Consider the following 25,658-nt stretch of genomic DNA (forward strand, 5'->3'; position numbering starts at 1 on the left):
CCAAGCTTCTTTCTCGTTCAGCGCTCATTAGTGACTGCCAGTCATGTCTCACTGCTGATACGCACGAGAGAGATGCTGAGAGGGAGACTCTTGGGTGAGAACTGCACCGTGTCGGAACACAGCCAAATATACAACATGTACATACAGTATTAACACAGCAGGTGAGAACACAGGCCGACTAACAGCAAGGTGCTAACATGCAGAGGGTGACATATGCAGCATGCTTGCCTTTCTGCTCACAGAGGCAAAACACATTACGTATTATTTCCATAATCTAAATTCTTATTAACCATCAAATAACCTTTTAAAGTAAAATTCGACAAGATTATAGCAAAAGAACGAGAAATTAAAATAAAGACTCACCACAAAGTAGTAGTACTTGGAGGATTTTGCCATAAATTCAGGTCTGCACTCTCCGACCCCAACACAGACCTGCACATTCCCAGTATACTGGCTCATCTCGGCTCTTCCCATCTCACACACAATCCTGGAAACACACAGTGGCATGATTGTAGAATATGTAAGAAGAAGAAAAAAGCCTCTGGAAATCCATGTACAGACACAAGCGCATGTCCTCACACTAAAAATACGCATACACAAACCTCTGGAAGGCCAGTGTGCTTCGCTGCAGTTTGCCTTGCCAGCAAATGCAGCGCAGATTATGTGGCAAGAATGGACCTAAACCTATGTTAAAACCTCAATAAAATAATGCATTATTTGGCAGCAGCTTCACCTCCCACACTCTGCCAACTTGTGGGAGAAAAAGGAAAAAGTCTCTATCCTTTTACATATGACCTCAAATACAGCTACCTCTTCTGCTGGGTCAGCATTTACTTAGAAAGTGCTGGCACACAACTTTCTTAGCAGAAGAAGCTCTGGGTCTGTTGATAAGCCAACTTTAAACCAGTTTTAAATAATTTGACTGACATCACCTGTGAGGAGCCAAGGCTCCGGATTAAACTCAAATGTCAACTAAACGTAACCTCCTGAACTTTCTAAAATGATTACTGCAGTATGAGTGCTCTTGTGTGTGTGGCTGCCTGTGTATGTGCTACTATGAAATATAGTGACATGGATTATGCTGTGTTACCCACTGCCCACACCTATTGTATTCATTTACAGTCAAATTTCTTCTGGTCTGAAGATTAGGCCAATTTGGAACTAGTTTATCTGTCATGTGATCATTTTTTTTTTCTCTTATTTACTCACTTTCTCTCGCGCTGCCTTACTCACACTCATGATCAGTTGTAAGACTGTTATTACTCTCTCAATTGGTAAACACATGTAACAGTACTGTGTCTGTGTGTAACTCAAGTTTCTTACTCACTCCAGGACATGAACTGTTCATCTGTGGTCAAAGTTTGTTCTCTGTGATTATGTCAAGAGCAGAAAGATGCTAGATTCAGAAATTAGCTTTGACTTCACCGTACGGTTTGATTGCAGCCGTAAAAGACGATGTTAATGGTTAATATGCACATTTTGTTTGACAAAATGGTGAATTACTATGCAGCCAAGATCATTACAACCTGTGATTGTCAGTATATGTGCTATTAACAGCTACTATCTACTGGCTGCTGCCCCAAATTGGACTTAACTGCTCTACAGGGATGTAAGTTGAAAGGTGAGTGAGGATGTGTTTGGGATTTATTACTTAGTGCTGCCAATGTTTTATAATCGGTTATTTATGTGAAATTTGACTTACTGTTCAGCAGGGATGTAGCCCTCACGTGTGGGTGTGCAGTCCACTTCGGCCACCTTCACATTACCCTGAATCTCTCTGAACTCCAGACCCAGGTTTTCACCGCGGATAGTTACAAATGTGCCACCTTCCCTGGGACCCCGCAGCGGGGTGATCTGTAGAAATTCAAATCTCCACTGTTGAATTCAGACATGTGATTGTGTTTGTATAGCTCAACAAATGCATTTACACATTGCATAAATCCTGTGGCTATCAATACATAAATAGAGAACACAGATTTTTGACAAATAATAGCAAGCATACAAGTGAGACTTAATATTGTTAATGGCATGGCACAAAGACAACTGCAGAATGTCTTTGTAAGTTTACATTTTGATAAATCAACATAATCTGTCTCATATTTGATATCTGCATTAGCTGTCAATTAACTGTATGCACCCATTGTTCATGCTGCAACCAGATCTCTTATTCATTTCGCAGGCCATTATTTTAAATGACAACCTTCTTTTTTTGCAGCTTATCGGAAATGAATGAACAGGGATGTCAAACAATTAGCAATGTAAAGAAAACCACGACACTGCACATATGTTAATGTTGTAAATTAGTGGCTGAGTAGTAATGAGTAGGTAATCCTATTCGATTATTTTTAGTGTTAGTAGGCAAACTAAAATGTTATTACTTTTTAGCGTTTTGGCTTTTGAACCTACTGCATTGAAAAAGTCCCTGTTTAAAAGCAACATAGATAACTCGGGTGTGGAAGGTGGAGAACGGTGGTTAAATAATTAGGATTTAGTTTTTGGGTTATGTGTTTGTGTTCACACATTATGTCACCCTGCAGAAAAAAAGAAAAACATTTCTGTGCGTGTGTGGGGGGGGATAGACAAGCACAGGAAAGACACAATAAACGACAAAATAACAGTTTCGTTGACAGCTAAAGGGGTCAAGACTCAGGGTCAAGGGCCTGTCATTTCTCAATCTTGTATGAACTGAAATCCACAACAATCTATTACATACAATTAACTTAAATCCTGGCAGTGGCTGACATCTTTGCAGTAATCACAGTGTCCCTTTGATTTATCAGTAGCATCTCTCATTGTTGATGAGGTGGTTCCAACATCCATCAACACTTTTACTCACACAATTACTTTTAGGCCAGTGAGTGTGTGTGTGTCCGCATATATCATCAAGCCCGTCCAGGTGGATGGATGTTAGAAACAGACACAGAATAATCTGCGTGTTATCTGTCTCTGGCAACAGAAGTTCTGCAGGCTGCATGCTGCAGACAGGAGTCCAGCATTAATGGTGACTCTCATTGTTTCTTTGCTCAGTGTGGAGTTGACAGTGATTCAGGTGGAAGGCTGAGTGGGTGCGAGTGGCTATATTTTATAGCTTGAAGCTGCTGTACGTTATAGTATGTATGATCAGTATGTAACTACCACAAGTGCATCAAAAGATATTAATTTGACTATTTGATCATTTTTCAAAGAAAGTGGACTGAAACAAACCGGACAAGCTCGGCTGAAAGAATCGAGCCGATCAAATAACAGAGGCGAGCTCAAGCCAGTTCATGCACAACACAAGTCCTGCGACTGTCATGTGGGAGATATCGTTATCGTATGGTTCAATGTCTCTGATTAATAAGGCTCCCTGCTGATATCTTAATGAAAAAAAAAAAGAACCCTCTGGGAACAAAGCTACGATACATGCAATTAAAAAGATTGCACACAATGCCTCGTGGCTCTCCATTTATTAGCAAATACGGAGGATGGAGTGGCAGAACGACTTCAAGAGAAATGGTGAAGAGGAAGGAAGAAGCAAAAGAATGCAAGAGAGGGAGAGAAGGGGAGAAACGCAATGAGGCGTTGATTAGATTTGTGACTTTGACAAGATAATTGACGGTTGGGTAGAGGCAAACACTTAATCACTTCTCCCTCTCTCTCGCTTTCTCTTTTCATCTTTCTGTGCGAGTCTCTCCCTCTCATATTGTTGATGGGAGATGTCATTATAATGAAGCGTATTAGAATGCATTAGGGCCTGGGTTGTCTTGGGAAAGTCCTCACTCCTCACCCACTGACAGTTTTTATGGGGGACGTGAGAAGGCTGCAATATGTCCCTGCTGCAGCCTCAGGGTTGTAAGTAGAAATACAGGCCCATCTCCCAGAATAAATCCACTGCTCCGGGGTAAGACAAACACTCCAGAGGAGGAATGATAGAGTACAGCTGACTGATACAGACTCTTTAAGAAGTGAAAGGAGGGACAAAATATTACCATCTTCTCATCACCTTCCTCAAGAGTTGATTTGATTTTGCCTGGATAAAAATAATCACAGTGATGTGGGTTATCAGTGAATGGAGGAGAAAGTCAAGTAATTAAGTCCTCTGTTTTGGAGACATGTACAGTACAGTGTCCAAAGATTTTTTTTTTTTCTACCATGTTCCTCTGTCTGTCGAAGAAGCTCAAGAGGAAGTGGACAAATCTGCTGTTTAATGCTGCTTTCACTGAATCTCCACGAGGTCAGTTTTATGTATGCTCGTCTAATGCAGGATGATGTAGGGAGCAAAGAGTGAAGAGGGATTCCATTTCTGTATCCTTTCCTCCCTCTGTCCTAACCCATCACTCCTCAGGACAATAAGGGGGATTCCCCTCTACGGCTTTTTTTTTTTTTTTTTTTCCTAATGTATGCTTTTCTTCATCCTATCATCTCTGGTCAGTCACCATCTGCTCCTGACACTACTCCTCAGGAGAAGGACGCAGAATGGATCTTTATATCCATCACTGGAAAAGTGGAAAGGGGGGGTGAAGCCCCTCGGCATCATGTGACTCTATTCTGGCTCAGTCCAGCCATCCATCACCACCTCTCTTTCATGTAAACCCGATCCATCCTCCTCTCCCTTCATCCGGACTGCTTTCCATCCATCTTTCCTTTGTATCCTCTTATCCTTCATCTCGCCGTGCCCTATCACCTCCGCTATTACCCTTTTTTTTATGTCTTGCGAAGGTCAAGTCTATTTACCCCACACGGTGTTGCTGGTTTTCAGGAGCACTCTGGGTTAAGTGGGAGGTTTGAATGAACATCTGTGAAGTTGATTGATAACCAACAGAAGTGAGGATGATTTGTCTCTCTCCAGGTCTTACATGTGTTATCTGAGTGTTTGTGTGTTCTCGTTTAAGTAAGAGAGGAGTAAATTCCAGCAAAAAATAACTACTGTTCTTTTACAGTTTCTGAGAGAAGACATCCAAATTGACAAATTACATAACGGCTGTAGTTGTGATTGTAGTATATCATTATTGTTGAAACTTTTTAGGTGATCTGTTGCTGCACTGTCAAAGGGTTTACAGTATATCCTTCCTCACAAAATACTATCGGACTGAAAAGCTGATGGAGACTAACAGCCTCTGCTATTATGTTGAAATGATCAACTGCCACGCTGTCTAGGTGATAGGGTCATATCAGTGCACTAAGTTGTGCATGCAGGGGCTTTGACAAAAGAATACTTACTTTAATATTGGCATTGCTTGGTCCATGTAAGTGCTATTGTGTGAAGTGTGTACAGTATGTGATGCATGCGTGCGTGTGTGTGTGTGTGTGTGTGTGTGTGTGTGTGTGTGTGTGTGTGTGTGTGTGTGTGTGTGTGTGTGTGTGTGTGTGTGTGTGTGTGTGTGTGTGTGTGTGTGTGTGTGTGTGTGTGTGTGTGTCTCACCTGTGTGATCCGCGGATGGGTGCACTTGCTGTTGATACCGTTGTGCTCCAGCCACTGGTTCTCGGGGTGGGGGCAGTGCTGCTTGAGGGTGCAGCGGTTCTCACCTTTACACCAAACACACCCAAACAGTGGGTCTGCTTTAAGACACAAACCACAGCTTCCACGCTGGGCGTCGCACTTGTAAAGATGGACTGCACAGGAGAGAAACAGGGAAGGTGGGAAAGAAAACAAGGGACGGAGGTAATGATGGGACAAGAAAGAGAAAAGAAAAGTGAACAACCTTCATACAAAAGATATAAGAATTGTAAAAGCAGGTAAATTCATTTTGGCTGAAACACAAACACCAACAAATATTTTGGTTGTTTACCCAAACCTTTCGATGTCTACCAGCAGCTCCTAGAGAACAAACTGAACATTTTGAGACAAATTCGCTGAGATCTTTGTCTCATTATCGCTCCATCTATCATCATCATCTCTATATACTCCCACCCTGTCTCTTTGAGTTTCCAACACTGCTGCCTCCCGCCTCTCTTCACCCACCACACATTTAACATTTCATCTCCATGGCAACGGACCAGCCATTTTATTTTTAATTGCCATTAGATTCGTGTGTGATCTGCCCATCAAAAAAATGCCCTCGCAGCTTTCTCCACCGGCAAACAGAGGTGGGAGGAGGTTAGAAGAGGACTCTCGAGTTCAAGCGTCTCCCCCTCTCTCTCCAACTTGTGTTACTTCTTTGATTCTACACTTATGCTAAAGGATATGTTTTGTAGACTGCATTTGACTCAGACACAAATGCACACCACCACAAACACACACAAGCCCTTTATAAATGTTGCCTTGCAGCGCAGTGTCAAGTTGGCATATAATCCACATTTTAACAATACGTTTCTCATGCCTGCCTCCACCGCCTTTGGTTAAATAAGTTGTTTTCCCGTCAGAGAACTACAACCCCCAGCATGCTGTTTTTTTTCCTACCCCAGCATGAATCACTTGCAGTGGTGGATTGCCAGTGGCCACACTGAATCAAGCTCAGCAGCTGAATCCTGAGTGCTTAAAAATCCAGCACTGAGATGTCATACCAGCATGTGCATGAGTAGTAAAGAGTTGGACAGAAAAAAATCAGGGCAGAGAAATTTGACTTACACTGTACCTCTTTGCTCTCCACATCTCAAGACAAGTATCACACATTAACTTTGCTTGCTGAGATTCATAACTTTAATTTTGGGTTTTCATTTTGTATTGGTCATTTTTTTTGTACAGCGAAAGCAATATACAGTGGGTATGGAAAGTATTAAGACCCCTTTAAATTTTTCACTCTTCGTTTCATTGCAGCCGTTTGCTAAAATCAAAAAAGTTCATTTTATTTCTCATTAATGTACACTCAGCACCCCATCTTGACAGAAAAAACAGAAATGTAGAAATTTGTGCAAATTTATTAAAAAAGAAAAACTGAAATATCACATGGTCATAAGTATTCAGACCCTTTGCTCAGTATTGAGTAGAAGCACCCTTTTGAGCTAGTACAGCCATGAGTCTTCTTGGGAATGATGCAACAAGCTTTTCACACCTGGATTTGGGGATCCTCTGCCATTCTTCCTTGCAGATCCTCTCTAGTTCCGTCAGGTTGGATGGTGAACGTTGGTGGACAGCCATTTTCAGGTCTCTCCAGAGATGCTCAATTGGGTTTAGGTCAGGGCTCTGGCTGGGCCAGTCAAGAATGGTCACAGAGTTGTTCTGAAGCCACTCCTTTGTTATTTTAGCTGTGTGCTTAGGGTCATTGTCTTGTTGGAAGGTGAACCTTCGGCCCAGTCTGAGGTCCAGAGCACTCTGGAAGAGGTTTTCCTCCAGGATATCTCTGTACTTGGCCGCATTCATCTTTCCTTCAATTGCAACCAGTCGTCCTGTCCCTGCAGCTGAAAAACACCCCCATAGCATGATGCTGCCACCACCATGTTTCACTGTTGGGATTGTATTGGGCAGGTGATGAGCAGTGCCTGGTTTTCTCCACACATACCGCTTAGAATTAACGCCAAAAAGTTCAATCTTGGTCTCATCAGACCAGAGAATCTTATTTCTCATAGTCTGGGAGTCCTTCATGTGTGTTTTGGCAAACTCTATGCGGGCTTTCATATGTCTTGCACTGAGGAGAGGCTTCCGTCGGGCCACTCTGCCATAAAGCCCCGACTGGTGGAGGGCTGCAGTGATAGTTGACTTTGTGGAACTTTCTCCCATCTCCCTACTGCATCTCTGGAGCTCAGCCACAGTGATCTTTGGGTTCTTCTTTACCTCTCTCACCAAGGCTCTTCTCCCACGATTGCTCAGTTTGGCTGGACGGCCAGGTCTAGGAAGAGTTCTGGTCGTCCCAAACTTCTTCCATTTAAGGATTATGGAGGCCACTGTGCTCTTAGGAACCTTGAGTGCTGCAGACATTATTTTGTAACCTTGGCCAGATCTGTGCCTTGCCACAATTCTGTCTCTGAGCTCCTTGGACAGTTCCTTCGACCTCATGATTCTCATTTGCTCTGACATGCACTGTGAGCTGTAAGGTCTTATATAGACAGGTGTGTGCCTTTCCTAATCAAGTCCAATCAGTTTAATTAAACACAGCTGGACTCCAATGAAGGAGTAGAACCATCTCAAGGAGGATCAGAAGAAATGGACAGCATGTGAGTTAAATATGAGTGTCACAGCAAAGGGTCTGAATACTTATGACCATGTGATATTTCAGTTTTTCCTTTTTAATAAATTTGCACAAATTTCTACATTTCTGTTTTTTTCTGTCAAGATGGGGTGCTTAGTGTACATTAATGAGAAATAAAATGAACTTTTTTGATTTTAGCAAATGGCTGCAATGAAACAAAGAGTGAAAAATTTAAAGGGGTCTGAATACTTTCCGTACCCACTGTACGTAACCAATATTGCTCTTCTTAAATTTATGCCAGTAAAGCGCATTATATGACAAAAGAAAATAAATGACCAATAGATTTCCAGATTCCAACAGAGGTGATAACAGAAAATAAGAGAAACAGCAGAAAATAAAAAAATATTTGAGAGGAGGTAAGAAAATGGAATTTAGAGAGATGGAAAGAGACTCAAAGACAACAGCGATGTTGAGGACAGGCAGACGGACAGAGAGTGAGACAGGGAGGGGAAAGAGAGACCTACAAAAGGAAAGCGTAAGAGAGGGATGTGTTAAAGTTAACCACTCCACATTGCAACATCAGGGAATGGATGCTGCACCTCAGCCTGTTGCCATGGAGACGGGCTCCAAGGGCAACAATGGCGAGGCAGCAGCTTTACTGTGTGTGTGTCTGTGTGTGTGTGTTTAAGTGACAGTTTATAGTAGACTATTTCGACTAATTGTGTGTATGTGTGTGTGTGTTTGTGGTTTCCTATGATACTGTGAGAACGATGGAAAAAGCTGATATGGATTCAGAATGCATGTGTGCACATGTGTGTATGAAAGTGTGTGTGTGCGCATGAGTATACACACGCTGGTTCCTCTGTGCATACTCACCTTTGTTGTGGGCGGGGTTGTCGATGCTGAAATCTCCGTTCCAGATAACGGTCAGCTCCACGGGAAGACTGCTCATCTCCATCCCATCATAGAAATACTATCACCATGGCAACCAGAGAGGGAAAGCAAAAATGGAGAAGAGAATGTAAGAGAGATAGAGAGAGAGAGAGAGAAAGTCTTTAAACTGTTTATTATCTCCAAGTCCAAAAGCCTCTGTCATGATAATACTTCTTTGAATGCAAAATACATCATCAACAGGTGGCTGTACACACAGTGTATACCAAAAATAACTTAAACACACATGCACTGAATTCACAACCACACACTATGCACACCAGAGAGCGTTCAGAGATGAGATTATTTTTCATTTCGTTCGGTAACACTAGCAGCATGGAGGGCTGGTGCTAGAATCATAATTTTCTGCTAAATTACAGCTTCCCTCCTTCACTGCTCAATCAAAGTACAATATTTGGAATGTACTATGATTATACACACAAAACCCACAGACATCTCTACACGCAGACACTGACACATACACTTAGAGTGATGAAGATAGACAGGAAGATGGGATGTTATTGTATCAACAGACGATTAGCATTGATACTAGCATAAAACCTTTTTCATGCTCGTCTTTCATTGCTGTCAGAGCATTATTCAGTCGGTGAATGGGGCATCATTGCAGGCATGGCCGTGTAAGAGACAAAGTTAGGTTCTTATCTCATCAACCCACTGTCTAGCTGGAAGACCAAAAACCCCTCAGCTGGAATCAGTGTGTGTGTGCGTGCAGCTGTATGTGTGTGAGGGAGATAGGAAATATTTTATAGGTAAAGTTTATAGAAATGGGGCGTTCTTTATAGAGATTGTGTTGGTGTGAGGGGTTGGGGTTGGGGGGGTTGGGTGGTCAATGATGACATGTCACAGGGAATGACACAGTAAAACAAGCACACCGGCACACACACTCTTCCTCACCGATGTGTTCTGACACTGCACTGAGGAGCTGTTGAAGCGCAGGGCAGGAACTCTGTGCTCGTTTCCTTGGATGGTCAACAGGCACTCGTAGCCTCGCTGTCCAGACTGGGGCTGAGGGAGGTTCTTAGCCCGTAGGGTGATAGGCTTCACCACATTGACTGGCACCAGTATCCTTTCCGCAGGCAGCAACTGGGGACACCCCTGGGGGAGAGACAAAAAGACAAGAAAGGTGCGTTAGTGGGTCTCAGGCATACGGCAATTACAAGGAGATCCTGTAATGTCATTTTTGAGCTTTAGATGCTTCTTGCTTTTAAATGGATTCTGCTCTTGAGTGTTATTAGAAGGGCCGTTTATCTGTCACACAAAGCGCAAAGTCAAGTGAACAGTTGTCTTTTTGCATTCCAGAGGAAGAATGACTAAATGTTAGTGAGACAACAAACTCTATCAGTTCCACTTTTACTCTTCAGATTAACCATTAGACACTATACTTCATATCCAAAGGACCATTCAGACAGAATAATAATTTAGGTACAAATCAATGCAGCCTTCTCGTGTAAACCGTGATGACATAATTTAAAATCTATGCACATCAACAGCTGCCAATTTTAGTATCACATAAATCATTTCGTACTCCTAGCCTAGATGCTGGTCTAAAATGACCTCTGTGCCTGCTGAAAATTGATAATTAAAGTTTTGGACGGATTACAAATACAAATCAAACTATTTTTAACCACCGCTCTGTCATTTTATTAGTGGTAAAATAGTAAAGAGCCGACGTTTAGAAAAGTTGTTTAAATAAAACAAACTGTTGAGGCTCAAACATTTTTTAAACATTTAAAAAAATTGCTAAACCCTGATTGACTCACAGTGTGCTGTATACTCTCTGAGACACCAACACTCACATCAGGTATCCGACCAGCCAGCAGCACTTCACAAACATTAGTTTCATTTAATGACAATACCACTTCATTGTGAACTGTTTTCAGTGTTTGGTGCTTGTATTTGTGATTTTCCTGTTGAGTTGAGATCAGCTGTGTCTCTTGGTTCAACAGTCCCAGGACCTGCGCACATTCAATGAGTGAAGGACTAGCTAAATAGGTACTCTGCTGTCATTAACCACAGGAGGGAAGCATTAATTGATTCAGTGAACCAGATACTTATACAGAGATTATTTAAGCTCTCGGTATTTGTATGCTTAGTCGTTTTGTTTTATCCAAATTTAGGGTCTAAAGACAGACTGTCAAGCATTTTATGGTATATTTCTGATTTTTCTGGAGAAAGATGCCAAAGATGGACCCAAAAAGGTAGATTTCTGCCTGTGTAGTAATTGGGAAAGAATGAGTGACAGGGGATGAGGGAGCAAGAGAGAGAGACACGAGTGCCTTAGCAATTGGAGGTCTAAAATTAGCATCCAATCAATTCAGGTGTGGGGAGCTGGTTAAATTTAGAGCACCTATGACTTGTCTGAAAGATGAAGAGGAGCAGAAAGAGGAGAACAGGTGAGGAGAGGGGAAGAGATGGACACAGAAGGACAAACTAGGGAGACCAGAGGGAACAAGTGACAGAAAAGCATTAGCAAAAGAACAGGAAAGTGACTGACAAGCAGAAGTGAAAGGTGAGAGAGGGGGGTGGTAAAGCAGGGTAAAGATAGTAAATAGAGAGCAGCGCTTCCCGAAGTACTTTGCAGAATGTTTCATGTTTCTGCCGAACAGTGGTGGATAGATAGAGGCAGCAAAAAATGAGAGAGAGGCACAACAAAAGAACACAGCGACTGAAAGAGGCAAAAAAATGCCATTAAGCATATGTGACAGGAGGAGCTTTAGCATGTCAAAGAGAGAAGGAAAGAGGGTGAAGAGAAGGAGAGCAGATAAGGTGAGCCCCCGTGCGGATGGAGCTGGGGGGGAGTGAAGCATGGCGCACGTTGAACTGGGTGATAACACTTGTTTGAAGTTCATTAAAAGCCACTTGATTGGGTTAGGCTGAGTGACTGACTGACTGGATAGCTGTGTGGTGAGAGAGGGGAACGCTCTGTGACACTATTCACAAAGTCATTATAGATAAATGACACACAGGGTGAGTGAGTTCAGTGGTGGAGGAGAGGAAGGCAGAGATGGTGAACACGTGTTTGCTCTTCCAAATCTCATTTTCCTAAGAACGAAGGGTCATATTTGGAGAATGAAAAGGAGTGGGAGAGCAAAGAGAGATGCAATCCATTTTTAATCACATCTCTTCCAGTTAATACACTTGAACAATAGAGACAATAAATCTGATCTGGTTTGTGGAAATTAAGGCATGGAAAGCACTGGAGTATGACTTAACACGGTGACTTAAACTGAATCTTCAAAACACAGATCTACGCTGATAGTGGCATATGGTGATGAGGTGACAGGATTTCACACACATGCATAAGATGTGTGTCCGCGTGTGTGCACAGCCACGGGGCATAACGGTTAAACTGCACTGAAGTGTTCAAAACCCTAAAATTCAAACCAAAACTATCTTTCTTGCGCATGCAAGCAGATTCAAGGTTAACACACACTGACATTTTAGTGTACGCACACACACACACACACACACACACACACACACACACACACACACACACACACACACACACACACACACACACACACACACAAAGAAGAACCTATAGCCTTGGAATTGTTTTACAATATAAAATAAATGTCATAGTCAGAAATCATCTCAGGCATCATGTGTCTTTATGACAACATTTCTACAGAGATGGAAAACTTCAAAATGCAAATTTTAACTGTTACTGACGACACACACACACACACACACACACACACACACACACACACACACACACACACACACACACACACACACACACACACACACACACACACACACACACACACACACACACACACAGCCCCATGAACACTTCCCAAAATTCCCTTTACAACAGTGACATTGGAATATATATAAATGTTTTACAGCAAAACTCCAAATACCAATCCATGCAGTCTGCAGTCATCTTTCTAATCTTTGGCTGTCACATATAAAAACATTTTGACACATACACACATAGACCAACACACAGGTTTATTTGCACTCACAAACTGGAGTCATCTGCCCTGGGATTTTGAAGCAGACTTCCCTCACCACTACATACATTAACACAAACTGCCCTGTCAACCTTCCCAGAATAACAAGCTTCCATTCTCCGTGCCTGCTCAAAAATCAATAAAACCTTAATTCTCACCATTTTTGAATTTTTTTTTGACAGATGAAACAGCAAACTATGAAAACACAAAGCATGCCGCATTGTTGCTTCTGCAACAATGCAAAATCTGTGATATGGAATTTACAAAAAAGCAAGTGTGAATGTTGGAGGTAGCCTGTGTTTTTCCTCCTACTTAGCTCAGATTTTCCTGTTTGTAGGTAAACATACACACTCAGACGCACTTGTTTAACATACTGTGATCATTGCCAGCTCTTCCTGAGGCCAAGTAGGGTTTTATTGGTTTGGACAAACACACATGTATATCCCCTTGTTGGCTAGAGATGTTGATGGTATTGGCAGTGATGCTCGCTGTCGCTGTTGAGATTTATGTCAATGTTAAGGTGATTTAATGTCAGTGCTTTTATTATCATTCCCCACTCTGTCAACTCCCAACAATTGAGGAGCGACAAATAGCGGAGGAGCAGATGCATATTTACACACTGACACATCTGCATAAACCACATACTACATTAAGACATACTATAAATATATACACAAGATATGCATCACCATACAAACACAGAAATGTTGATATAAAACTATAAGGCTATAAGGCTATAAGGCTTCATGCTGTTGACTGCATGACAACCACCAATAAGAGAATGAGAAGGAGAAGACTCTGAAAACGTAAGATATGATAGTATAGTAATGATAGAAAACTCATGGAAACTAATGACAGCATGTTAAACAGATAATTTAGCATAACAAACAAGCTATTTCTGGAAGGCGAGGCTGGTATTGTTTTTTTAATGTTTCAATTATGTGAGCATAATGTTTATGTATCCACAGGTCAATGGCTAGCTTTGTCACAGGATGAAGTAAGTTTGATGTTACACGTGCCTGTAAAGCTGTGAACTTCACTGAAAGCCTTACAGTCATATAATGAAGGACTTGCCATAAAGCACCTGACAAATAAAAGTACCTGTTAATAGCATGACTCATCATTCCCACATAATAAGCTCTGACTCCTGAAAAACTAAGTTGGCACCTCTTTTTTGTTTCTATATAATTATCCTTTATTCTTCCTCTCTCCATCGCTGACTCATTGTTTTGTCTGACTTCACCTCTGATTCTTAGTCATGCTCATTGCTTTGTCCCTCCTTCATTTATATCTATCCAAAGGCAGCCTGTGTTGTTCGTCCTATCTAGCTCACTGACCCTTCTCATTTCTCTTATCAACTGGCTCACTGATTCTCACCCCCCTCCCTCCTTCCTGACTCCTTTTATTCTTGGGACCTACTTAGATTGGATAATTAGAGGCTGGTGGGAGGTGTGAAGGGTGGAGATAGGGAAAGTGACAGAGAGTAGGAAGCAGAATGGGAACTGTGAATGTAAAAGCCCTTGGCATAGTTTGAAGCTAAGGAGGGAGGGGGGTGAGGGCGGAAGAGAGGGAGAGAGAGAGGCCCATAATTATAGCAGTGTAAGGTGTGAAGATGAAGTGGATCTTAGGTTTTACACACACACACACACGCACACACACACACACACACACACACGCACACACACGCCTTCCACACAACTTACGAAGAGCCCCACTTAACAAACCTCTGTTTTAACATACCCAACAGAGCCTCGAGCAAAGACACTCTCCTGCTGTCCCACTCTCCATCCCTGCTGCTCCTCACCTTTGTTTCTATACCACCATTTTACTCTCCATCTCAAATATTTTCCAAATAACGTTTCACCGGATACTTCTTTTCCCCAGCCATTCTTTAGTTTCCCACCCTGCCTTTGTGCCCTTTTTCTTAAAGGGACATTGTGATTAATTATAACTTTCTAGTTCTGACTTTATTTTAAGGTAAGATCAAAAGTTAGTTCACCTTAAATGTTGGTCATAATCAATCAAAAGAATGGAAAAGTCTGAATTTACTACTATCATAGGAACAGTAGTCAGTCGGTGAACTCTTGACAGTGTGAGTGATCATTTCCCTGTTTGCTAATTCCAAATAAATTGATCTAACCCAGGAGGGGGATGTTTAAAGCCTGTATGATTATCTGGCTGTTCGTGTTTCTGTCTCTATGGGGCCTTTTTGTCATTGCTGTGTTTTCTGATGTAAGCTCTTTAATCTTTCACTTTCAGCACCTTTTTGTCATTTTCTTCCAACTTTGTTTCATTTGCTTTCATCTCCAATTTTCCAATATCCTTTTTTCTCTCTTTACTCTGCTAATACTCAACTGAGTCCTCGACAGTCAGTGCCTGCACATGACATTGATCTGTCTATGAATCGAACCAAAGCACCACTCCCTACTATTTCTGTCTAATATTGGCAGCCGACAGCTATTACCATTGGCATTTAGCTTCTTTAATAAAATTATCCTGATCACTTGATCAATAAGTTCCGGGTAAATAAACTCCGCAACATTGATCACTATAGTGCAGTTAAGACGTAAGCAACACAAGGACACAATCATGCAGCAATGTGCAAGGAGGCAGTGACATGTATTCAGTAGCATTAATATTTCTGAGTTTTGTATCTCCCTACCAGCTGAATATATTAGGGAAAGGGTTGGCAGCAGCTCAGGATATGAACATGCTGTGTTGTAGACTGGAAAAGAAGAAAGGGAAATATCCTCCTGTGGTTTTCATCAGACAAAGAGAACAGGAAGTGTCCCCAGTTTCATCAGTTTATTTAGGGGAGACTATGCCTGTTCTTTAGGGATGGGGGTGCAGTCTTAAATACAGCTAAATATGCAGGTAAACAAAGCACAACCTACTCATTAATGCGACAGTAGTGGACAAGAATAACTAGTGGCTTTCTTCAGTGTAACTAAATGAGGCTGCATGCATGTTCTTTGTCAGCGAGGCTCAATCAGACTGGCTCAGTCCTTGAGATGTGTGGAGGGCAAACAGGGACGTGGCCTTGGTTAATGTGCCAACAGGCAAACGTCTGATCCGTGTGCCCATATCATTGCTGGCATGAATAAAAAGGCACCCACTGTACACCCAGGCCCTGGCTTTAACTCTGTCCTGCGATGCATACTAACAACAAGCTCAACCAGTAGGGAGATTTGCCTGGCCTCATTCATTAGCATAGAGTTAAGGGATTATTCAGATCACTGCCTGAAATCCCTTAATTGTAATAGTACACAAAAATTCATCTGCAGCAAAAAGAGGCCATCCCATTCCACAGAGCAAAGTTGACTTGTTGCCCTTTTTTTCAAATTTGGGAATGCTTCTTTGGGATGGCTGTGTGTGTGCATGTTATTAAGCTTGTGTGTCTAAATTATAAATTCAAAACAGCAACCAAAAATCTGGCAGCAAATACATGACCCTGGATTGAAGGGGTTAATTAAAAGCAAATTAAAAGTCATTAAGCCTTCAAAACACCTGCTTTTTCCGAAACATGTAAAAAAAAAAGAAAAAAAAGGATGTCATTTATGTGTTAATACCAAATCCCCCCTCGCTTTTATTTAGGATTTTCTTTCAGACAGCAACACAATAGGAGAGGATTCACACATTATTATCCAGAGTCAATATTGACCACCAGCGCCTGAGCTAATTGGAAAAGTAAACCTGCAAAGATTCATGCGTGGGTCTAACTAAGCAGAAGGTTCTGAAGGATAATGGAAATGGTGGAAAAAGAAAATAATATCGTCTGTGCAGGTTGAATGGCTTGGGGGAAACATGGGAGGAATAACACAATTGAGAGCAGACTGCTCATCAAAGGAGGCAATCTGGCTAAGCTTGTCCCTGCCCGTCGTGCGGCGTCTGCCAACCCAGACATGAGCACTAGTGATCTTCATCATAGCTCACCTCAGGCTAGGATTAACAGGCCACTAACTCCCTGTAAAACCCTCCCCCTGAAAGCCACAGTGAATTGGCAGTGTACAAGCAGGCAAAAACTGCAGACAGATAACCACACACACACACACACACACACACACACACACACACACACACACACACACACACACACACACACACACACACACACACACACACACACACACATATATACATATGTATATATATATATATGGTACATATATGCATAAATATAAATAGAAGAATGCAAACACCCAAACATGCTGTACCTACAACCCCACAACACAGCATAGACACTAACCTGCTTGGTTTGCCCTAAAGGCTACTACTGTTGCAGTGACTCTAAATCAGAGTGAACCTCCTTGTCGGATGGGGAGTGGCTAGGTTGGGGGCATTTACTGAATGTTCCCCCATCCAGTGAGTGCCTTGTCCTCTGCAGCAGAGCAGCCTAATTACAGTGGGCTCTGCTTCGACGGGAGTAGAACTGGCTGCCAATACTATTGATAATTCACACAGACTAAGCTGTCGCAGCGAATAGGGATGGGCCAGTGGAAATGACTCAGTTTTATTAGCTTCCACTGCCCTTTGATGTGCAGTCAAGAGCGAGACATGCCAAGAGACTCATGCCAAATGGAAGCACTACAGCTGAAAGGTGTCTCAATCCTTTTAACAGAACTCTTTTTGCATGCAAAACCTCGAACGATAGCTATTAGTCTCCCATAGTCAAACATTTCCCCTCAATTTTTTTCACCATGTTTTATAACTTTGCTGGCTCAATATGAAGAGGCTGGATGGAGCTGGGCAGCAATAAAAAAAACTACAGGGATTTGTAGACATTGTCTACATGGGCTACATTTTGACAGTTTTTAAATCTATAGGCAGAGGGACTGCTAGAAAATTTGGGCCCCTTGACAACAGCTCAACAACAAGTTTAACATAAAAAAAAAAAAAAAAACACTCCCACAATCCCTGCCTTGTTCCAGAGCCTTGTCTAGGTCTGGCATGAGTTTCCCTCCTTAGTGCACAGTGGTCTACAAAGGGACTTGATGTCTGAGCAGCTTGGAAACAACACAGAAACCTCAGCCCTTGTTTAGGACTCACCTCAGGCTTCTTGACTCGTCCCTCCTGGAAGGAACATGTGCGAGGGTCGTGGGTGCAGTCATGTCTGTATTTACACCAGTGGCACTGGTAGGGACTGCTCACACATGACAGACACCTGAAAGGAGAGCAGAGTAGAGTCTTGAATTAGCACTGAACTGCAGCAAATACACTGAAAAACTAAAGCTCAACAGGCCCTCTTATTTATTTATACAACACAATTTCAACATCTGAAGAATCAATGTCAGTTTTTTTTCATCAATATGAAGGATTAGAATTACGACAAGCTACCTACTAGCAAGTTCCAACTTTAAATGCCAAGAGAGAGACACACACAAATTGACTACAAATACTGCAAGCCTTGACCAATCTGGTGAAATATTTACTTCTGGCACTCAGAAATTGGTACATGGAAAAAGTAAATTACACATTGTTGAATACTTTAATTGAGGTGCATTTTAAAGCTGTGAGTAGAGACAGACTTACGACTTGTGCACGCTACAGTTGTAGAAGACAAAACTTGTGTTTGCAAATGCCAGGCCTGTCTCTTTGGACTTGAGATAGAGCTGAACAATCTGGTGGTCACCTACAGAAAACAGATCACAGTAATAAAAAAATAAAAAAAAATTGCAGTTTGATTTACAGAGAGAGACAGGATGTTCTGTACTCCCATAAAAAAAGCAAGAAAAAGACAAAAAGAATAAGAACAGAAGCAAGAATTGCTTTTGTTCCAGCGCACATTTACTAAACCCATTACTGACAGTTTCATTCAACTCTTGAAACAAATAGGGGAAACAAAAACAGTATTATAATGGTAATGGTAACATGTCACAGCTACTTTTCTGGCATAAGCAGTGAGTAGACACATTTAAAGAGCCCTGACTTGTATAATAATGATTTCATTCACTTATTCAAAAACCCCTTTTCAGTGTCGAGTCACGTTAGTTTTTCCCAGAAGGAGAAGATGACTGCACTTCTTAGAGCCACAAGTGATCAGCTTGTTGCACTGGTAAAGGCAGTATCTTGAGAGAGAGGGAGAGTAGAAGGGCTTTGTTGGGTTAAGTCTTCCTATTCCAGTCGTCTTACAAGAAACAAAAGTTGGTGCACACAAATTTCCCTTGGGATGTACAATATTCCCCCAGAAAAGTCTTTGAGGGTGTCTTTGACAAGGTAAAGGGAGAAGATGAAACATAAACGTGTGTGTGTGTGTGTGTGTGTGTGTGTGTGTGTGTGTGTGTGTGTGTGTGTGTGTGTGTGTGTGTGTGTATACAAGCTTGCGCCTCCCTCATCTGTATTTGGTGTGTCCTTTTGTCTGGCACTAATGAAGGAGTTCATGTTTAATTCAACAGCACATCCACACATATAACTGCTCTACCTCTCTGCACTACCTACGTACCTCTCTTTCTCTCATCCCCACTCTATCTCTACACACAGGTCTCTTCACTTCCTTCCACACTGCGACTCCTTCTTCTCCCCTGTGTCTCCCTCCATCTCGCCAACAAAGAAGGAATCATTCATCAATCACAGCAAAGCACCGCTGACAGCGGATCTGTCCTAATTAGGCCACCTAAATGTTACCTTGAAGCCTGCTAACACTATCTATCCCTCCCTCTCTCTTCACTCCATCCGTCGTTTTCCCTTCTCTCTCTTTCAACCAAGCTGAGACTAATGAGTACTGGTAAAAATGGAAAATAAAAGATTCAAATATGTGAAAGATTTTTCTCCTCCTACAACAAGAAAATCGTGTGTGTTTGGGAATGTTTGAAATACGCAAAAATTAAGGAGAAATGCCGTATGCCTCAATCATGCGTGTCTCAGATTACATATTTACACATCTATGTTTGCATGACTGCAATATTACTAGCTTTACATGTGGCTGACATGGCAAACACTAAACAAATGTTTTTTTAATTCCCCAAAGCACCCTCAGGCTCACTGTCAGCTGCACATCTGTACATATGTGCAGTCTGATTGTAGATTACTTTATTGTAACGGTCTAATGTGTTTGTTTATGACCGTGTATGTGTGCGAAATTCTTCTGCTCTTGTGGGCGCACTGAATTAATGAAAGGAAATGTGAATATATGTGTCTGTGTGTGTGTGCGTGTACAGCCAAGACCAAAAAGGTCTCACTCGCAGGTTTTTGCTTTTGAATTTAATATCTAACCAACAAATAGATTACATTTTTGAAAATGACACGGGCAGTTGTGCATACCGTGTTCTTTAGAGCTCACACATCAGTAGTCTAAAAATCACCTGATCATTACTTGGAATGTAAATTTTAATATAATTGATAGATCCCCATCTTTTTCTGCTTTTTTTTTTAAAGAAAATATGGAAAAATTGCATTTTCATTATCTCTACACGAGGCCACATAAGGGCGGGTGGTGAAGGATTGTCTGCCTGCAGACAGAACATTCCCAGATGGGAGCTTTGTTCAATTAGACGACGCTTTGCCAACCCCAGAGAGGGGAGGTGAGGAGCAGGGGAAATAAAAGAGAAAAATAAAAATATCTTCCATTCTTTGTGTGTGAATGAATATTGGTAGAAATGTTTCAACTGTTTGTCTCTCACAAGCAATGGAAATGGTGACACCGTCTGTGGGAACTCTCTAATCTCCTGGCTTGATGTTAGTTGAAACGCTGTAGGAGGAACACTTGACTGTGCAGCTTGATATTCTCCTTTTTGCACTGAATTTAACTGGGGTCCCATCACGTTGAGGGAGGGAGGTAAATAAATACCACAGCAGACTAATGACTAATGTTCATTCAATTACTAAACATGTCCTAAGGCAGTGCTCCAAGGCCTGCTGAGTAACTGATGGCAACCAGAAAACAAAAATTCATAGAACACTCGTTGCCCTAGGAGTAGCATACTTCTGACTGAAGGGGAAACATCCAGATGATTGTGTGCCTCCTTGACAGATGAGCATGTTTGTATTCAACATGTTCTCTAATGTAGACAACTAGCTGATTCCTGATATTATCAGCTTGTACCCTCCAGATCACAGGCTCTAATTCCATATACAGAGACATGTTCTGTATATGTTCATAATTCAAACATCAAAAAGCCCAAACTGTGAAATGCACCACTTGATTGTGTGGAATATTTAAAGTTCTGATCAATTTGTTTCTTTTAGACATTTCACCTTTGTCAACGATAATGCGTGGCATTTCCTTCTCAGCAGGGGAGAAGCACTTAATCCGGTTTCCCTCCACCAAGCCGTTCATCTCAGCCAGGTCCTGGAAGGTACAGTTGACACCTGCTGAAAGCTCCGGGACATTATGGGCTTCCAACACCAACTGCAGAAGAGAAATATAGAGAAGTGTGTTACAAGCTGACAGTATTCTATAAAATATTAATCTATACTATATATTTGATGAACAGCAATTGCATGGACTGATGTAATAAACACAATATGAAAGTGATTAGTAGCTGATAGCACCAGCTACAGATAATGAAGATATGGAGGATTCAGTTAAGTTTCAATGGCTTCATATAAACAACAGCAGATAATCACACTGTGAAAATGATTCATCAGTTTAAAATACTAGTGATGAAGCATGCATTTTGTAATTTCTCCTGTGGTCAGAGACAAATAAGTTCGATATGTGCCCCAACTGTTGTTTGGCTACAGTGCTGACACATCTGAGACCTTCAGATCAGTTTTGGAGTCAATATGTTCTTCAAATGTGACTGAAACCCAATATTGCTGAGGAGAGGAACAGCTGCAAGTTCTGTGCAGAGTAAAGATCCATCTGCAGCATGGTCAGCGGCCAGAGGAGCCACTGGGGGATTCTTGAATGAAGCATCAGATGCACATCCTGGCCAGATGTCCAAACAACATCAAAACACTCGGCTGCAGAGATACATAGATTGACTTCAAACTGAAATCAGAGCCACCTTAACAGGCCATTTCTGATGGCCACAAGCACTACTACCTTCCCAGCAACCTCCCATAATGCTTTGTGGCATATATGAGCTGGAGGGATTTCACATTCTGTCCCGACTCTGTGGCTCTAGTGCAAAGTGTTCGGAGGATGAAGTGAAAGAAATGACACAAGCACAAAGTATGGAGCGAGGAGGAGATGGCAGAAATTAAGTACATTATGAAAAGAGGTTAGAGGAGGAAAAATAGTAGGAGGACTGAGGTGAACACATGCGGCAGTGAACAATTAAAGAGAGGAGAAAGGTTCAGGCACACAGACTGCTGGACAGCGAGGGAAAAGAGGACTCTTTAGGAAATAAAGAATGCAAATTTCCCCACTTGATTTGAAACTGCTGTGTAAGCTCTCTGTACCTCAGGGGGAAAAAAACAGTTTCAGGTGAAGCAGAAGGACAAAAGAAGAACAAAAAAACTGTCCTTGAATAAAAGGAGAAGAAAAAAACAGGTCTGTGGAGGCAGGTGGAGTAGGGTCAAGACCAAAATATACATATTGATGGGAACTGTGTCTGCAAATGGGCCCTGGTCTAAGCATTGATTCGCGGCATGGCTCACCATACACTTGTGATGTGACGCTGAAAGCTGCCTCAGCGACAGAGAAGGGCTGACCTGCACTGTTTTTATATTGCTGTTTAATAAAAAGGAGACAGAGCCGTTGTGAACAGATACATAGCATCCCACATAAAATAGAAGTGCATGACTGGGCTTCAATCTCTTACACACACTCTCCCTTCTCACCTTCTACATCTCTCGCTTTTATTTATTTTTCCTTTTAAAAGAAGGCAATGCAGCCAGACCAAGAGCTTCCTCAATTACATTTCGAGTAGTCACAGATAAGTCCAGCCACAGCACAGCCACATAAATATGAAAATAACATACTTGAGTTAACTGAAACATCCACCACACATACAGCACAAATGGCCTCCTGTCATTTCTAAAACACGAAGTCTGCTGCTGGGAGTATGTGATGCTGTTAATGTTGCCATGGTGAAAAAAATATTCCAGCTGCATAGAGAATTTATTCAAAAGCACTCAGATGCTTCAAAAGGCAGGAGATACAAATATTTTGACTTGAACTTTATATTATTTTACATTAAGTATAATAAAGTAAGTCCTAAGTTAACAAATGCCATTGCCGATAATTTATTGTAATGTATAAAATCATACTAATGACATATGAGAACATTTTTCTATTTTTGGTTAGAACTCATATAGGTTTTGTAGTGACGCATACAGAAATAATTCCTACTGGAGCTTACAGAATACAAGAAGAAACTTTTTATGAACGACCAGAGAGAATTACAAGTCAAAGAAAATAATGGCCTTTTCTAGAATGGGCACAACTTCAGTGTCCTTGTTTTTCTCACGAATTCCTGTGCTTTATCTTCCCAAACAAATATTTAATAATACAAAGGTCAAGGAGGAGTCCCTGACTGTCTGCCAGAGGCCTCTGCCCGGCATTTAGCTGGATGGGATATGTGCGGCAGAAAGGTTAAACACTCTAAAGACTCAGGCTTGGGCAACATCACACACACACACACACACACGCACACACACACACACACACACACACACACACACACACACACACACACACACACACACACACACACACACACACACACACACACACACACACACACACACACACGAATATCATTAGAGTGATGCAGAGGTGCACCTCTGAAAACCAACAGCTCACATGTGACCCTCTGAGCTCCACAGATGGAGTCATTCTGGCTTGACTTTAGAAAATTAAATTGCATATTTATGCACTTACTTGAACTATGAGATTCAAAACCATTTCCAAACAACCATTAAACAGGAAATGGAATTGAAATGTGACATTCAGTGTTACTACCTTTAAAATGGTCTATTTCTCAACACACTAAGGTTCAATAGAGAAATATAGCAAGCCCTCAGAGGTATACAGTAGTACAATGCATTTAGGTCATGTCAATCTTCTCCTGAACCTACGATACAATCATACAGTTACAAATATTAGAAGTCATTTGTTCCTGTCACAATAATAATAATTTAAAAAAAACAGCAAATCAAAAGAGGACTTTGGACTGGGTGAGAGCTGATGTAGTACAAACGGATACAGTGAGGAAACTCATGGTTCTATTTGAATGATTTCAATCAAATTGACAAACAATGTGTATCACATTCTCCTTATGAGTCCAAACGAGTCCAATGAGTTACAAAACTATAATGAAAACAATAATCCAAGTACTTGTCGTTCTCCAGCTCCTGCAGAGTTATATTTTTGTAAGAATATATCGCCACTCCTTGTACACTAATCAATACACTTAAACAATCTAAAACAATTCAGACTCTTTAAATCTGGCAGCAGTTTTAGAATGAAATGCCCAGGGTGAAAAGTGCGGCATTTAGCTGCCAACAATCACAATAAACACAGCTGAGCCAAACTCTATGCTGTTAATGATTGTTGACATTTGCTGGGAGACGATTTCACTGGACAGGGCTGTAAGTTGTGAGGTCAGGATTTGAAGGATGCATGCTGGCAGGCAGTAAAATGATACGAAGCAGGATTATAGAGTTAACACTGGCCACTAATCAGTATTTAGAGCATAATTACATCGTATTACAAATTATGCTTGAGTGTGTGATATTGTCAATCTGCCAGACAAGATTTTCTCACTAGCAACATATTCAGCTATTCTCACTGTTTATTGCAACGTGGCACCGCTGAACCAAATGCTTAAAGTCTCTTCTTTTACTGATAGAAAAATATACTGATTGACAAGTAATTACAATTTTAGCACATTTTATATTCCAAGTGGCACAAGGAAGAAACATAGTCAGTTAATGACAAGACGTTTTAGGACATCTGAACGGAAAAGCAGCACCAGTATTGTTTGACGGATGAAGAATATGTAACTGTGATGGGCTAGCCATAATATGGCAAACATTGTGCCTTTCAAACCTCAAAACAATTATTTTTTTCCCCAGTAAATATGATGCAGTGTGTTTTCATCCACTCACCGTGACACTAAACTGGGACACTGATATGTTGTTCGGGTGGACACTGAGTCGCACACACTGCTTGATGTCCGATGCAAAGCGCCGGGGCTCTGATGAACGCTCACATTTCTCCTTTCTGGCGCACCTGCAAAAAAACACAAGAGGGGGCGTTATTCACGGATGACAAATACACACATGCGCGTGCACACATACATGCGCACGGTAACCTGATCAGGGCTTACCCCTTTCCACTTGTTGGCATCTGGGAACGGGGGATGTCCCAGCCCTCCCTGACAGGTGGCGTTACACACATTTATCATATTTCCTCTCTGGCGGTGTACCAGCTACAGTGGTCAGTGAATGGGAGCCCAGTCACCACTGGGGTGGGAGCAGTTGCATTTAAAACAATGGCTGCTCTATACGTGGAAGTGGAGCCGGCCCACTGGGAAAGAGGTAGGCCCTTCTTTGTAACGCCGTCTTAATGACTGGCATTCATGGGCAATGCCAAATGCAGGTGGAGATGTGGATGTTGGTGGGGGGCAGGATGGATTACTCACTCTCTTAATACCAGACCAGGTGGTCTAATCCAGTCCATTACAGTGGTTGGGGGAGTTGGACGACTGGACCCTTTGTGCTGTAAAATGAATTTACTGACTCCTGTTCCAAATACCATCCCTTGATAGACTGCAGCTATTGTTGCAGCTATTCTCCATAGCTGCAACAT

General features: G+C 41.7%; 1 protein-coding gene across 1 annotated transcript in view; it reads right to left on the reverse strand.

Annotated features, from left to right (window-relative positions):
• plxna4 (plexin A4) overlaps window positions 1–25,658 on the reverse strand; it is a 234,879-nt gene that overhangs the window by 41,559 nt on the left and 167,662 nt on the right. The window contains exons 6-14 of the mRNA XM_069700337.1: window positions 24,956–25,079; window positions 21,152–21,305; window positions 18,491–18,590; window positions 18,008–18,122; window positions 9,891–10,091; window positions 8,922–9,018; window positions 5,402–5,592; window positions 1,703–1,854; window positions 364–487 (exon numbers count right to left, since the gene is read on the reverse strand). Coding sequence (XP_069556438.1) covers window positions 364–487; window positions 1,703–1,854; window positions 5,402–5,592; window positions 8,922–9,018; window positions 9,891–10,091; window positions 18,008–18,122; window positions 18,491–18,590; window positions 21,152–21,305; window positions 24,956–25,079 — 1,258 coding nt within the window. The remainder of the gene's footprint in view (window positions 1–363; window positions 488–1,702; window positions 1,855–5,401; window positions 5,593–8,921; window positions 9,019–9,890; window positions 10,092–18,007; window positions 18,123–18,490; window positions 18,591–21,151; window positions 21,306–24,955; window positions 25,080–25,658) is intronic.

Source organism: Brachyistius frenatus, unplaced genomic scaffold (genome assembly GCF_029030835.1).
Source record: "Brachyistius frenatus isolate BFR_SWC_R1_liver_20210118 unplaced genomic scaffold, ASM2903083v1 Contig_33, whole genome shotgun sequence".
Taxonomy (NCBI): Eukaryota; Metazoa; Chordata; class Actinopteri; family Embiotocidae; genus Brachyistius; species Brachyistius frenatus.